The following is a 15,252-nucleotide window of genomic DNA, read 5'->3' on the forward strand; positions in this document are numbered from 1 at the left end:
TCGGGTGCAGTAGACGGTGGAAGTCGAAACGTGGAGATACAGAGAAGGGGATAGGGAAAATGATAACTGACAATGAGCGGAAAAGAGAAATTCTGTGCTTTTGAAATAGCCGTAGCGGTGTATTTCCCGAGGGGTGGAAAGTGAGGGAAATATTCGGGTATAATGGAGCGTAGTTTTAGAGAATGGGGGCTAGAAAATAGGGGTAAAAGCGGAGGCGTTGTAACGAGAAGCACTCGAAAATTCCCCGACAGTTTGAACATTGAGATGAGCCACGCTCTGGAATTAGAAAAGAATAAAAAGAAGACCATCGAAACCTTTGAAAAAGATGATATAAAAGCTGCACGGCGTTTAATCTGATTTTTTTTTATTTCTTCCTCCCTCTTTCTTTTCTTGAAAAGCTCACCCTTTAATTGAGCTGTTCCGTCGCGACGATGATTCGGGTATTATAATTCAGAGAGAATGTGCGGACCGCCGAATTATCATATTATCAAAATTCCGAAACAAAAATTTGAATGGTCGGTAAGGGACTTAACGAAAGGAATTGTATATGGAAATAGAAGGAAAAGGGAATGTGTTATACTGCAGAGCGTCGCGACGCCCCACACGACGTCCCATGGCGCCCCATGGTCGCTGGACCGCGCATGCCGGTTATCCTTGCCGTATTTAAAGGGGGTCCGGATCTCATCTACCATCACTGTTTCTTCATCCGTTGTCACGACGTTCTACCAAGAGCAACCGAAGAGAACCGGAAGTCCTTTCTCGCCGTAACCGCAACTCGAGGATCTTCACCAATAAAACCTACAATCGTTGTCTATCGTACCGAAGACGTTCACGGAGAGATCAAGAGAAACAAAAACACACGTTTAGTCAAAAATCACCGCGAATTACCGTTTAATAATCAGGTTAGTCGTGTGAGTCATCTGCAATCATCAATCAGACCGATTAATCGCCCGAAATTGCACACCCCAGCTAAACCAAAAATCCACCGGATCATTAAAAAAAGAAAGAGAAAAAACGCGAGAATGTCTTCAACGATATATCTCACCGATCTTCAAAATTTTTTATGGTGACATTGGGAAAAAGTGGGGCGATTTCTCCTGAAACGTTTCGATCGTTGGACGCAATAAACTTCGAACCATACGTGCATGCGTCCATTTTATTTTTCTGTAATTTTTATTCCATCCAAAAAACGATACGAAATTGTACAAATTGAATATCGGTACGCAGCCGTTCGTTGAAATCTCATTCGCGGGGATGTATTGAGTTACCAATATACGCGAACGTATATCCGATGGATAGGTGCGAGAAACCGCGGCGCGGGAAAATCAGTTTCAATTAACATTTTCGTTTTTTTTTTCTTTCACTTTACTACTCAGCATCTGATTGGTTGAAAAATAATTAATCGAAGACAAATTTCACGCGATCGAAGAGACCGATCTTTCCTTCGATTTCGCAAATTATACAACCTATTCGTACATGTAGTTTATCGGGGGTGTAACAAATATGTAATTCAATTTTCGTGTGGGGAACGATTTATCGTCTGGAGACAATACCCTTTCGCGCCCACGTAATTATTAATTGTTCCGGGAAGACCGAAAATTTCGTACGTTCATCCCACGCCTGTAGAAGTAAAATTTCTTGTCGGATTGGAAAAAAAATCCGACCGTTGGTAACGAGGGTGCGTGCATAGATGGAATTTGTCTTGATCAGTTATTCACTTTCGTTACATTGTGATACCACTTGCGTAATCGGACCTATAATTAATTCCTATGTAGATATATTTAACGCGTACACTCCGATACTCGGCTGAGTTGTTCATTAGTGATTAAGGCTATCATCGTATTATGTAAATTCTTACATTATACAGCACAGTACGTAAGTTCGAGATCATTTTTGATTTTACGATCCGAACGAAAATTCAGATCGGCTGGGATTTTCAACTCTGTGAATAACCATCTTTGTTAAGTTTCACTTTATTAGAGTCCGATCTGATTTCTTGAAACCATTTTTACTCTTCGATCCAGTAAAGTTGTTCAATTTTTTTCCAAAGTTTAAGAAATTTGAAATTTATTTTCAAAGAACAATTATTTAATGTTCTAAAAATAGCGACCTCCCGCTTCAATCTTATTTACTCTAAGACGTTCAATATAATTATTCGTCTGTATCGGAAAATCGAGAAGTCCAGACAGATCCCGGACTTGTAGAAGATACTGGGTTACGTTCGGCGAAATTCGATCCGCGCGAATGGATGGCCGAATATTAAATTCCACAAGTCGAAATAACTCGAACAATTTCGGAAAATTGAAGTCAAGTCGAAAGGAGAATTGAACAATCTGAAATAATTACGACATCGCGCTTCGTGCATAGGAATTCAGAGATCGACACGCCTGCGAGTTCGCAGATGTAATTCTCGAGCGTCGCAACAAGTAGAACAAGTCAACGCTTCGGTCAGCCGCTACGGAGCGAGCGGATCGCGATCACAGTTATCACTATTTCTGGTGCAGAGCACTGAGCACTGTGAATAATAATTATCATTATCTCCTTCTTCTCCCTTCTAGTTTCATTTGCTCTTTTTCCTCCTCGTTTTTACATACCTCTCTCCGGACTTAATGCGATGAAAAATAAATGTGCGTGCGTTAATGTTGGATTTTTAAAGGCGTCACTCGATCGCCCGTACAGAATACGCATAATTATGATATACGTTCAAGTTCTCCACCGTTTTACGATACATGGTAGAAAAACCCTGCCGAAAATATTTAAAAATCGTTTGTCGGTTCGTTCGTTGCTTCTCTTTTTGTCGAATGTTATTTTTTCTCTTTTTCCTTTTCTCTATACTGCACAGTCAAAGTGACCGCACATTATCAATTTGCATTGACGCAAACGGTTTCCGCTTTATATAATCGCGCGCGTCGGTCTGGCCCACTTCAGCGGTACGAACGGCCGAAACGGGTCGTCGTTCACTCTAATTTCTCATCCGCTTTCAGAAAAAACAAAGATTTTCGAAATTCAATTTAAAAAAAGCGCGACCTACTCACGTTTTTTCATACGTTGGTTACGGTTTAACTCATCAGCGATTGAATGAAACTCGCAGTTTTATATTGAAAAATAATTCGATCGAATGTTGTGAAATTTGTCTCGCAAGTTTTTCGAAAATATGTGTAATTTATTGCAATGTAAGTAGTTATCGCCGCAGAGAAATCGGGTGTTTGTTGCGAACGAGAAAATTTCGAGTAAAGAATTCGACGAGAGTGGATAAAATTCATATCTGCGGACTTTTTTTTCTGCCCCTCGTTCGCCCAAAAAGGGTCTGAGAAAGAATAATGTCTGAAACTTTAGTACCTAAAACACATAGCTTTGAAATATCTCGGAATCCCGAGGCCGCTTCGTTGTAAAATATATCGCGTCCGTCTTACCTTCATCTTCTGTACATAATACAAAGTACGGGACAAAAAGTATCCGCGTACTCGCGAAAACTGGCGGAAACTTGGCAATGTTATACTGCACATTTTACGATGGTGAAAAAAAATTATTCTCCATTTATCGTGCGATCTTATCACTCGAACAAAACCCGGTAAATATTAATCTCGCGATTCGTCGAGAAATTAATATATCCTGCAGAGGCGCGGGAGAGTGCAGGACGAGGGGAGACAAGGGTAGCGAAATAAAATGAAAAAATCGCTTTCATCTCCCAGTAACACGGGACGTGTTCCATAGAAATTTGTACGTGTGGTCCAGCCTCGTATACCGCGGATGATCTCGGACGGGAATTTTTTTTCTACACCTCGAATTCACCGTCGATATTGTACCCGTAGCAAATGTATAGTATACGATAGCCAACGTGGAGGGAAATTGAGGAAAGTATAAAAATAATTCCGGTGACTCGGATGATCTCGAGGGCTCGCAATAAAGTTTTTCGTTGAGCGTTTTAGTGGGATTGTCAGTCATTTCTCTTTTATTATACATGTAAGCTAACTTAACGAAGTATACCGGCAAAGGCATAATGACCTTTTGGGGGTGGTGATAAAAAAAGAGAGAAAGAGAAAATAAAAAGAAGCGAAGAATTGGAGAAGAGATAGAGGGGTCGAATGTGAATTCATCTCAATCGTGAGCCTAATTTGGGCAAGGAATGAGGTCATTTGACGGGCTCGTGCACACGCTCTTTGGTTAAAGGAAACTGCCGGATATTAAGGTCGATGCTGTACATACATTTTTTCATTCTTCCTTTCCCCCTCACCCGAAGCACGTGAGTATCTTGAAGTTAATAAAAATGATATGAGAAAAAATGTAAAGCTACCGGTTAGGCAACTCGGGCTAATTAACCCCATCATTTGCTCGGCTCCGAGACGCGGCAATATACCCTCAACATGATCCTTTCGCGGGTGTTAACGTAAATTGGAGCTGCAAGATTCCGGCGCGATTATTAAACACGACGATAATGGTCAGACAAAGCTCGCCAAGCTTTTTTCCATTCATTTTATCCATTTTTTTACCTATAGAATTCCGCTGTTTCGATTCACCCCCACCTCTTTCGGAAATCTACAGACTCTTCCTCTCGTACTTTTTTCGGACAGCTCAATTCTTATCCGTCTTCCGCACGTCCAGCGTGACATTTATTCGATAAAAATTTCTACGTACCGACGTTTGACCGCGCTCACGACCCACCTTAATTTTTTTCCACGTGTCGTCTAATTTTCGTTGATAACGCGACGGACAGGTGACGAAGGACGGGAACCTAATTTCATGCGATCGTATTTATCCTCACTCGAGAGAATTGGGAGATGGGTTTTATTTTAAGGCGCGTCAGATGGTTCACAGATACCGGAAAATTTTGATCTTTGAGAGGAGAGAAAAAAGAGAAAGTGTAACGATCGGTCAAAGTACGTAACGTTGAGAAGGATACGCCGGACACAAGGAGAAAATTCTGGAGTCCTGTACAGGGAAGCGCGGACGGTAGTAGTTTCCTTTTATTAGATTTTGCAGGTCGGAGAAGTCCGTTTTCTTTCTTTCGTTTTTTTTTTTTCTTCACTTTCCTCATGCAGCTATGTAGCTGCGTACTTTTATACGACGGTAAAGTACGGTAATTTGAGTGCTAGAAAGTGTAAGAAGGAATGGAATTTATTTTATTCAGTGCATAAGACATAACATGATCTTCAGATGGCACGGAAACACTTTGAGCTATGAAAGTGTGTCTGAAAATTGATAAACTTAAAATATGTGCAGTATGACTTATTTTTTTTTTAATTTTTTCTCTTTACTTCTATCAATACTTAAATGCAGGGACGTCATATCGATCCAATGTTTCATATTCTATACCGCGAAACAATCAACGGATAAAGAATGAATAAAAAGAAAAAAGATTTTCATCAGGTAGATCTTACCGACGACAATAATAATTCATTGCAAAGATCCGCTTACCGGTAAACGACCGACTTTGTTTAAATTACTGTGCAGATTCTGCAGCGATTCGAAAGTATGAAAGGAAAGGAGGATATTGCAGACGTTAACCGGCGAGAAAAAAAGGAAGGGATTAGTATGTAACAATCGATTAAATTAAAATACAATATCGGTACACGCTAACGTGTATGAATGTGCAGTTACATAGGTACGGACGGGTACATACGAAGCAAACTAGAGATTGCGATGATGGCGGTTCAAGAGGGAAACTACGTGGGCTTTATACCGAATGTCGAGATTTCATATCCCGCCTTCGGGAAGCTTAACGATGCAATTTCTACGGCTTAATTGTCCCACGTTGAACGATGAGCTGGTTGATAGTCGATGTCTTACTTGAAGATGATAGAAAACTGGGCGAGTCACGGCGGTGAGCTTGTCGAAGAGGGGGAGGGGGGTCGGTGGGTGGGTGGTATAAGGACAGAAAACGCCATAAACGACCACCGGATTTCCTTCGTCCTGGTAAACCTTGGGTACCTCTTTGTCTCACGGGGGCGGATGAGAAAACCTCGTCGTCGTATGCTTTGTACATCAGAGGACTTTACTTTGTTCGGTCAGGCAACCGTGAAATTTAACTTGAATTTCATTTACCCTCGTACAACGTGGTCGCGCACCCATAACGTCAACGAGGGAAAAGGTGTCAACGTTTTTTCCTTCCTTCTTTTCCTCTCGCTCTTCTCTTATTTTATTACCCATGCTTTCTTCTTCCTTCTCTGCCTCCTTGACAATTTCATCTAGTTTTCCCCGAGTGTCAGGAATCGCCCTCGGGAATTCACCTTCACCCATTACATAACGACCGTGGGAAATCCTTCACCGCGTTGTACACACCCCCTGACGCACGTATGATTGCTACGGACGAAACGCGAAATCACAAGACAAGAAGGGAAAAAAAAAAAAAAATTCTTTTCGAAAGGAAATCACGTCAAAGATTTCTTCTCTCTTCGTCGAGCTCAAATTTAATATCTCCAGTTAATTCGGCAAATATGTTGACCGTGTGATTAGTTACTGAAGTTTTCGAGTATATTAATTATCTGCCCGGAGAGGCTGAGGCAATTAATTAAAATTTCAAGGTGATTAACAAGCTCCAATTTTCGTGACAATGAATATACATTCCGTAGTAGCTCGAAGCAGGAAATAAGGGGGACGGAAGAGCAGCCTGCTGGCTTCCGTCAGGATTTGTAAATAAATGCAGTATAAATATTAGACGGAACGCTAATTTTTGCTGGTTCGTTTTCGACGTCGTTTCAGGAGGCTAGAAATTTAGGAAGATTTTTGTATCGCGGTGTACGACGACGACGACGCGACGCGAGTGTGTAAAGTGATAGTTTCCGACAAGAATACGCGATATGGTCCGTATCGACGGTATAAGAAAGCGGAAATTGCTACTTTCATATTCCCTCATATACGCCGTTGTCGTCTGGTACTTCCAATATCCTATATTTCCAATAAATTTTCTATTATTCGAATAGCGATCGTGATATTCTCAGCAAAACCCGTGTTCGACGTAGGTACGGGTAGGGAGGGGTACGTGTACCGCGAAAAGCTCGGCGACGCGCGATTCACGCGATGTATAAATTCTTAACAAAAATACATCGGACGGAAAATATCAAACTTTGTCTTATATACGCCACTTTGAATGAGAATAAAGGGTGAATATTTTTACAGCCGGGTTACACACATGCGCCCGTACACTTTGGATACGTACGCGAGCGTGATACACCCGCCCCGATAAAATAAACTTCAATACGAGCGTTTCTATTTATTCGAATTTTTACGACGAAACGAATATAAAGCCTAGATAAAAGGGCCCGCTGCACACTCGGCGAGATTCCCACAATTTTACAATTTCAACCCTCCGAGCGAAACGCGTGACAATTCCATCATACGTTCGCACCACCCCGCCGACTATTATCAAGTATACAGAGGTATCTATCCGATACACGCGCGAGCGTGAAAATACACGGAAAAATATCGAATAACTTTTCATTCGCGGATATAGAAACAAAAAGGTAAACGTTATCGTATTCCTATTCCGCTGCGGTCCGACGCCCGTATATCCGACACACGATCGTTTGGTTATACGTTTTTATCCACCTACACCAACACCTACAAATACAATCCTATATATTCATCCTCCTATCCTCTATATCCATATTTGGAATTCCGCAATTTTGTCGTACCTACTTTTCGGATCGTGTTGGAATATTCCTTTCAAGTTGTGCGAACGTTATTTCATTTCTATCCCTTTTACTCTCATCAGTTTTCCCTTCCTTTCACTTTTTCTCCGTTTCGTTAGCTCGATCGATTCGCCTATCAATTTCATTAGACGCCTGTCTCATTTCATCGCGCAACTATTCAATTTTTTGCTAAGAAAAATTACAACGATAACGCTGCTTCAATTATCCCCGAACTCGCTCGCGATTTCCCTCCCACGCACCGTCCAGCTGGGACGGTATAAAATCTCCCCTGAATCCTCCCCCCGTCGCGTTGTTACGCCTGTACGGATCCTATAGGTTCAAAATTTGAGGGGTATTTTTTTTTCGTCGAGCAGGTGTAACGATGCAATTAACGATCAAAGTTCCATTTTAATTCCTCGTAACGAGGCGAATGATAGAGCGTGAAAAACGCGTAAGAAAACGAGGAGAAAGAAAGCACAAAAAAATATATCCCTGCAGTTTCACGATCTTCGTTGATATATATATATAGGTATATGTATAGAGGGGTGGATCGTAAAACCAATTAAGGAAATTCGGGGGAGGGGAATCGCCGCTGCGTTTCGGGATAAACCGCGCGCGGGAAAACTTGATGGGATATCCGTTATGAACCCGAATAAAAGCTCAAAGATACACCTATAGGTATACGGCGTACGTTTTCGCCGGAGGGTGAGCAACAGGTTGGTTATCCGAGCGAAAGGTTAAGTAGTCCCCGATTCCCAGGGACGACGTTCAACGATGATTAACACCCTATTGTTAGTCCGCGGAGAGGAGGCAGGAATTTGGCGGAGTGTCCCTCTTTCGCGTGAAAAAATCAAATAGCTCGTCGACTTATTTTCTCATAAATTTGACAAAAAATTCTTCAAGAAGTTAATTTACTTTTTCATTCGTGCGCCAACGTATCCGAGCTTTTTTCTCATCCGACGGACTGCATCTATATATACACGTATATTAATATTCTCTATACGGCAACGAATGAACTTTTGCCAAGATACATAATATAAAACAGTGTACACATCATCTGAAATATCAATATTTGTGTTATACGAACGTCACATATACCTATCCATCGATGTGTACATAATATACACGGGTATGTACATATATATTGACATAAATATGTGGCGTACAATTCTAGAAATGAGGGGTATGCTTCGTATGGGACATAGTGCATACATTGGAATGAGGGAATAAATCTACGCATACAACGATGAAAAAAATACATACACCATTCATTATGATACCTTCATTTTTTGCCCACGCACGTCCACGTATATCTATATATTACTCACACACACGCACGCAAAAAAAAAAAAAAAAAAAAAAAAAACTACAACTCGTTGCAAATAATAAAATTATCGCTATATGGACAATGCTTTATCTGCACATACTATAATCGAATTTTATACTCGCAGTAGTGATAGCGTCCGAATACGTTCAAATATTTGATCGAAATGCTGTACGGAATATACATAGGTATATACTTGTTTAGTAAATCTCTATCTATAGTTTACGCGTACATATCCGTAGTAGATCGCGAAACGGACAGTCGTAATACATGTATATATATTTATTTGTATATAAAGCTGAAGATAATTAAATTCTTGAGATCGCGTCGCAGAAACGGGGCGGAAGATGAGAGGAGACTTTATACGTATTACATATTATTTATATACTTGCATTTTCTGGGTAGGATAAAGTAGTACATAGAGCAAGAATATACTCGTGCAGACGGAACATTTTATGTGTACTTGTTGCGAACGTGAAATATTCCTGAAGCACGAGGAGCGGTTACATCTGTCGTTTTTCATATACTTTTAGTAGAAACGACTCGTTCTTTCGTATGCCCATATAATTGATAGCCTTCTCGCATACTCCTTTATTATATATATATATGTTTGAATTGAAATTTATTTTTCAAAGAAGTCGTACATGTATCCGAATTGTGAAATATCTGGTTCGTCAAACGTAGCGTGTTGCAGGTCACGATGTTAACACATACTTGTACCTATGCAAAGTGATTGGAACATATGAAAGTTGCAATCTAGCGACAATCGATACAATGGAAATCTTACGACGGCATATATATTCAAATAATATGTATGGAGGTCAAATCGTGCGGTAGATTCATACGATTATTCACTCAACTGGAGTGCATAGAGATGGGTTGCATAAAATTGAACTTCTAGAGGTCAAGATCTGCACATTGGTATTACGCGAGAGATAATATGTTTACGTTGAGATCGGAGAATAGCGATTGATTTCGATTAGAGATTCCGCGGATGATCCCGTTACCATCAGCACGATTGCACGGGAGATGAAATCGATCGTACGCTTTGCGCGTACTTCGAAAAGCCGAGAAACGATAGGAGTTTAAAATTTTCGAGGAATGAAATCGAACTGACAAAGTTCAAGGGGAGGAATGTCTAGCGTATAAAATCGAGCACATGTCATCCGATATCGCGTCCACTCTTTGTTCCGTTCGATCCGTTGGACCAGGTAGAGAAAAATTCAATCATCCATCGACGCGTGGGTGCATCCTTTTTTTTTTCTTTTTCCTTTACGTTCACGTTGTTGTACGCGGGACCTTTTATACTCCGGTGTACGCGTTACTTCGCCAAGAAATTTGATAAGGAAACTCTCTCTGGAGTTCTCGAGGGTATTTTCAAGTTGCGCCAAGAAGTTTTGAATAAAACCAAGCTCCCTCTGCAGCGATCTCGCACTCTCTTTGTACGAAACGCGACGATTGTGCTCCGATTTTACGGTAAATTGCGGAAATTGTCAATTATCATTGTCTGGCATTTGTCTGGTTTAATTATATCAATTAAGCTCTCTACGTCACTCCATAATTCAAAGAGGACGACGTCAAAAAACAAGAGTAGTTTACGCGGACAATACATTCGATGTAAGCTAAGCGCTACGATAGAATGGAAACTAACAATCCGACCTATATCTCTCTATAATGATTCCAAATATCCTTCAATTAATTATCGGCAACTGCAATTAGTGCGATTTATGTCGGCTGAACTGCATCCTTTTTACGTCGAGATTTGTTAGAAGAGTACCGTGAGCTCGACCGTGAGCTTTTTCTCGATGAAAGGAAACCACCTGTTGACCCCTTCGTCGCGCACAGAAAATCGTAAAATAAAACCCGGCCGAATAGCAAAAAGTGACAAAAAAAAAACGGGATCCCCAACAAGAAGTTTTCAACGTTTAAAAAACGATGAACGCAATTTCATTAGACCGAACAAGACGTAACAATTAATTAACGACAAAGTTGGCTGCAGGGTATTATAGGTTTGACCTCTGGGCTAGGAAAGGACGTGACAAAGGAGCGAGGAAAGTGGAGGAAACAAGAGTTGCATGTAACGGAGATTTATCTCGACAGTACTAATTGACAGCTTAGCTATGCAGCAGTTGAGGAATAAAGTATGTAATATTACTCACGTTAAACGTAACTTACTCGGAGGGTTGAGATGGGAAAGATGTCCGAACAGGTGTTCCTCTATTTTCTGGAAGCTGGACTTTTCATTTCGTCAGGAGAGATAATATCGCCCGACGTATAAATCGCTTAGCTCCACGGGGGGGGGAGGGGGTGTACACACGGTGACTTTCGACCCCCGTAGAACACGGGGGTGAGACCGCGTCGCGGTTTGCATTTCAATCAATCCCAGTTGCTCCATTTTAGCCCTGAGGAATTTCTTCTTTGGTATTTTTGTGCGTTATCACCGACGCTTCTGACCAATCATCTAATTTTGTTTCTCCTCCTTTTTCATTCGCAGCTAATCATCATGCGGAGCAGCATCAGAATGTTAACTTTCGCCTGCGTGACGACGATCGCGCTTATTTTCGGGCAGGTCGCAGCCCTTCCACCGGCGCAATGTAGCCCTGGGCTTCTCGACGAAGTTCCACCAAGGATTCGTAAAGTTTGCGCTGCCCTATCAACGATTTACGAACTCGGTTCCGCAATGGAAACTTACCTGGATGAAAAAGGTCGGTCTGGATGACAACGAGGATATCGAGTCGATGGCTAATTTTGGAATTGCTCTTATTTTAGCGTATAACTCGGGACCCGTTATCCACGGAAATATCCCCCTTCCCGACAGCGGAGTAAAACGCCAGGACGTCGATCACGTCTTTCTTCGCTTTGGTAGACGACGCTAGGCGTCTGACTTCCATTCGACGCCTATATAATATCTTATATGCGACGGAAGACGAAGCAAGCAGCGAATCTTCCGACCTTCAATTTCCAGCAGAATTTACATAACGGTTATTTATTTTTAACTGCCATAAATATATATATAATATATACCCGAACAAGACGCGTTGGAGTAAACGATAGTATTTGATATACACATATTGCGCTGCTTTATATTTTCTCATTGGGTCAGCAATATTTTATCAATTTCTGTACAGCTATAAAATTGACTAAGTGCGAGTGAAAAATATTTAGGGAGTATATACGTATTTGTCAATTACCGATACTGCAACCGGAAGTACATTTAAGAGACAACAGAAAAAACAAGGAATTGGTCGGTGAAAAAAAATATATTTAAAGATCACTTGTTTTTTCTTTTATCTTCTTTCCGTTGGTTCGTGATTACAAAAGGATCGCAGATTTATTGATTCGTTCGCTAGTTTATTTATTTGTGGTATTTCTTTTCTTTCCTTTTCCTTTTCCTTCTCTTCAATATATTCATACGCTCCATGAGTACAAGTCACTGTATATGTATATATATATTTATGTTTTGAATCTGATTTATATTAAGTAATGAATTTAAGTACGCCAACAACTAACACTAAAAAAAAAGAGAGTCGTACATGTGATTTGCATCATGTCTATGTAACGTTATCTGTTTTACATGAATATTAATTATTAAATCAAGTGCAGTATTATATATATAAATGAATATATATTATATATATGTATTAAAGCTATTTGACGTTTCAATAAAAACAAGAATCAACCTATCCGAATCGAAGATTTATTCAATATCCCGCAGTCCCGTACGTTCATTGAAATCTCTCAGAGATGAATAAATAACTTGCGGTTTGAATCCTCGAATTGCATAACATTCGAATCCGAATGGCATGGAGGGATTTTCAAAATAGATATCGTATTGTTTTCATCCAGAAGATATGCTTACGACATTTGGTCGTAATGATCGTGATTTTTCAATGAAAAATTCAACCGAAATGTCTCGAGTCTGGGCCAAGAAAAGATTTTCATCAGGACCAAAGAACTTGACAGCGCTGAACCCCAAAACATCTTCGATAAAAGCTCATCTGAATTAAGTTTCGACTCGTTTTTTCATTGAAAACTTCAGAATTTTTATTCGCTTTCTCGACTTTTGGAGACAATTAGCCCGCCAGCGAATCGTAATTATAAAAATGTACAATTGGATCGATCGTGTTATACGTCCGTACGTAGATATATCAGTTATATAGGTACGTAACCGCGTTTGAATATATAAAATGGTAATACGAGTTTTATTTATAATTCCGATCGATGTAGTTGAATCCATAAAACATCGTTCCCCACGATATACACCACGTAGCAAAGTTATCTCATTTATAAGGAGATACACCCTACTTATGCCGAATTTTTTCGTCCTTCTATTTCATATTTATGGATACTTTTTTCTTCTTTTTTCTCTTCCTTTTTTTCTCCTTATCCTGCAGCCGCGAATTACCTTTTGTCGTATCCTCGTTATACACGTTAACACGAGTACAGGTATATGGGATACGACTAATAAATCCTTCGGTCCCGTCAACTCGTGGAACGAGTTTTCAAGTATAGTCAGGACTCTGCAAGACACGCCTAATAAACACCCCGTCAAAGAAAACCCAGTCACGCCCTATGCATACTACGATGAACGCATAAACCAGAGTAATTATGAAATCAAACAAAACTTGGAGGGATTATGTTAATCGTCACACCGAGTTTCCCCTCCTAGATCCTCATTATACCTACTCGCACACCTATAATAATGGGTGTTATATGTTATTATTCTCTCGATGCGGAAATAATTTATTAGACAAGTTGCGCGTTTATTTTCTTTTTCCAAACCTCATAAATTTATAACGCTTTATATGCCGCGGAGCACCCACGCGTAATTTCGATGAAAGCGTCAATTACATGACAAATTCATTTCCGGTCAAAGAACAGGGGAGTAAGAGACCAGACCCCGAAGGCATCTGGTCAGCTGTACATGTATATGTATCCGTGGTCCTATTTCAAATGAAATTCAGATGATAATTAAGCCGCTTCACGACCCGCAGACGACCGTGGATGTAACCTGGCTCGAATTAAGGGAGTTACAGTCGGCGAGGACGACGTGATAGAAGAGAAAAAAAAAATAAAATAAAAAGAAATACCAAGAAATTGGAATGAGAAAGAGAAAAAATAACGTAAAAAGGTCCTTCGAAGATCCCCGAAGGACGAGGGTCTCGCAGCAGCGGGAACAGAGAGTAGAGTGAATTACAAGGTGTATATATAAGTATAGTCGAATTGCACGACGGTGAGAAGTCTGCATATATATATATATATGTATAACTGTAGTATAAAACGTCGCGACACTTGGCCGTTGGAATGACGAAACGAATGACAATGAGACGATTGGAATTCAGGAGCGTGCACGCCTGGTGAGGTGAAGAGAAGAGCAAGAGAACAAATATTCTAACAGTAATTGCCACGAGGTAGCGAGGCATTAATCTTACCTCCTGATCTCGGTTGACACCCGCGCGATGCTGGGGACACACGATTTTCAGCTGGCGTATCGCCCGTTCGCCAGGTATCCCTATATACATATATCCAGACCGAGTATATACCGTGCCCTTTATACCATGCCACGATATAGATAATGTCTTAAAATGTCGCTTATATACCCACCTAATATAAAATACGCCCACGAGGAAGCTCTCCACCTACGTGACAAATAGGATCCCCTTTTGCCCCCACAATCGCGGTACGTCGATTTCAACCTATTTCTGACCAGGGAAGTTCAATTATCTTTTGATATATCGCGTGATCGGCTAGGAAACGTGTTCCACGTGCAGATTTTATCTTGGCATTTTCTCACGGTTCAAATTTTAATCCTTCTCTGACTGTGGGCTCTTCTTTTTTTACACCGGTCCGAAGGATGCTCAGTGATAAATATTGTACCCTGGTACCGGTAACAGATTTTCAATTTTTAACACTTCTTGAAACCGTTGAGAAAAATATTTTACTTTCACCTGGTGATTCGTAGCGTCTTTCATGCCTCGGTAAAGACGACGCTTTCGACATCCAAGGGTTCGAATGGTCGCGTCGGACGTAAACGTGACCTGCGTCAAGGACTCGACTTTTTACTCCAAGGATTTCAATAGCACGTCATCCCGCACCACCGCGAGCAAATCCGGTACAATTGTAGTTTTCACTAGATTACATAATTTGACAAGGTATACGCGAAAACGTTGGTTATCTCTCACGAAATTGACGATCCTAGGACATCCCCAATTTTCAAACTTACGGAATTTCGGGGTAATCTCCAAACATTACAGCTAGATATGTAGCTAATTTTAACAGGCTGTCAAATACATCTTATAG

General features: G+C 40.6%; 1 protein-coding gene across 1 annotated transcript; it reads left to right on the plus strand.

Moving 5' to 3' along the window:
• Positions 1-694: 694 nt before the first annotated feature.
• LOC105693989 (myosuppressin) lies at positions 695-12,637 on the plus strand. The gene is made up of 3 exons (XM_012414275.3): positions 695-902; positions 11,447-11,657; positions 11,722-12,637. Exons 2-3 carry the CDS (start codon positions 11,456-11,458, stop codon positions 11,826-11,828), a joined length of 309 nt encoding a protein of 102 aa, XP_012269698.1. The 5' UTR covers positions 695-902; positions 11,447-11,455; the 3' UTR covers positions 11,829-12,637.
• The last annotated feature ends 2,615 nt before the right edge of the window (positions 12,638-15,252 follow it).

This window comes from Athalia rosae, chromosome 6 (assembly GCF_917208135.1).
Source record: "Athalia rosae chromosome 6, iyAthRosa1.1, whole genome shotgun sequence".
In the NCBI taxonomy this organism is placed as follows: domain Eukaryota; kingdom Metazoa; phylum Arthropoda; class Insecta; order Hymenoptera; family Athaliidae; genus Athalia; species Athalia rosae.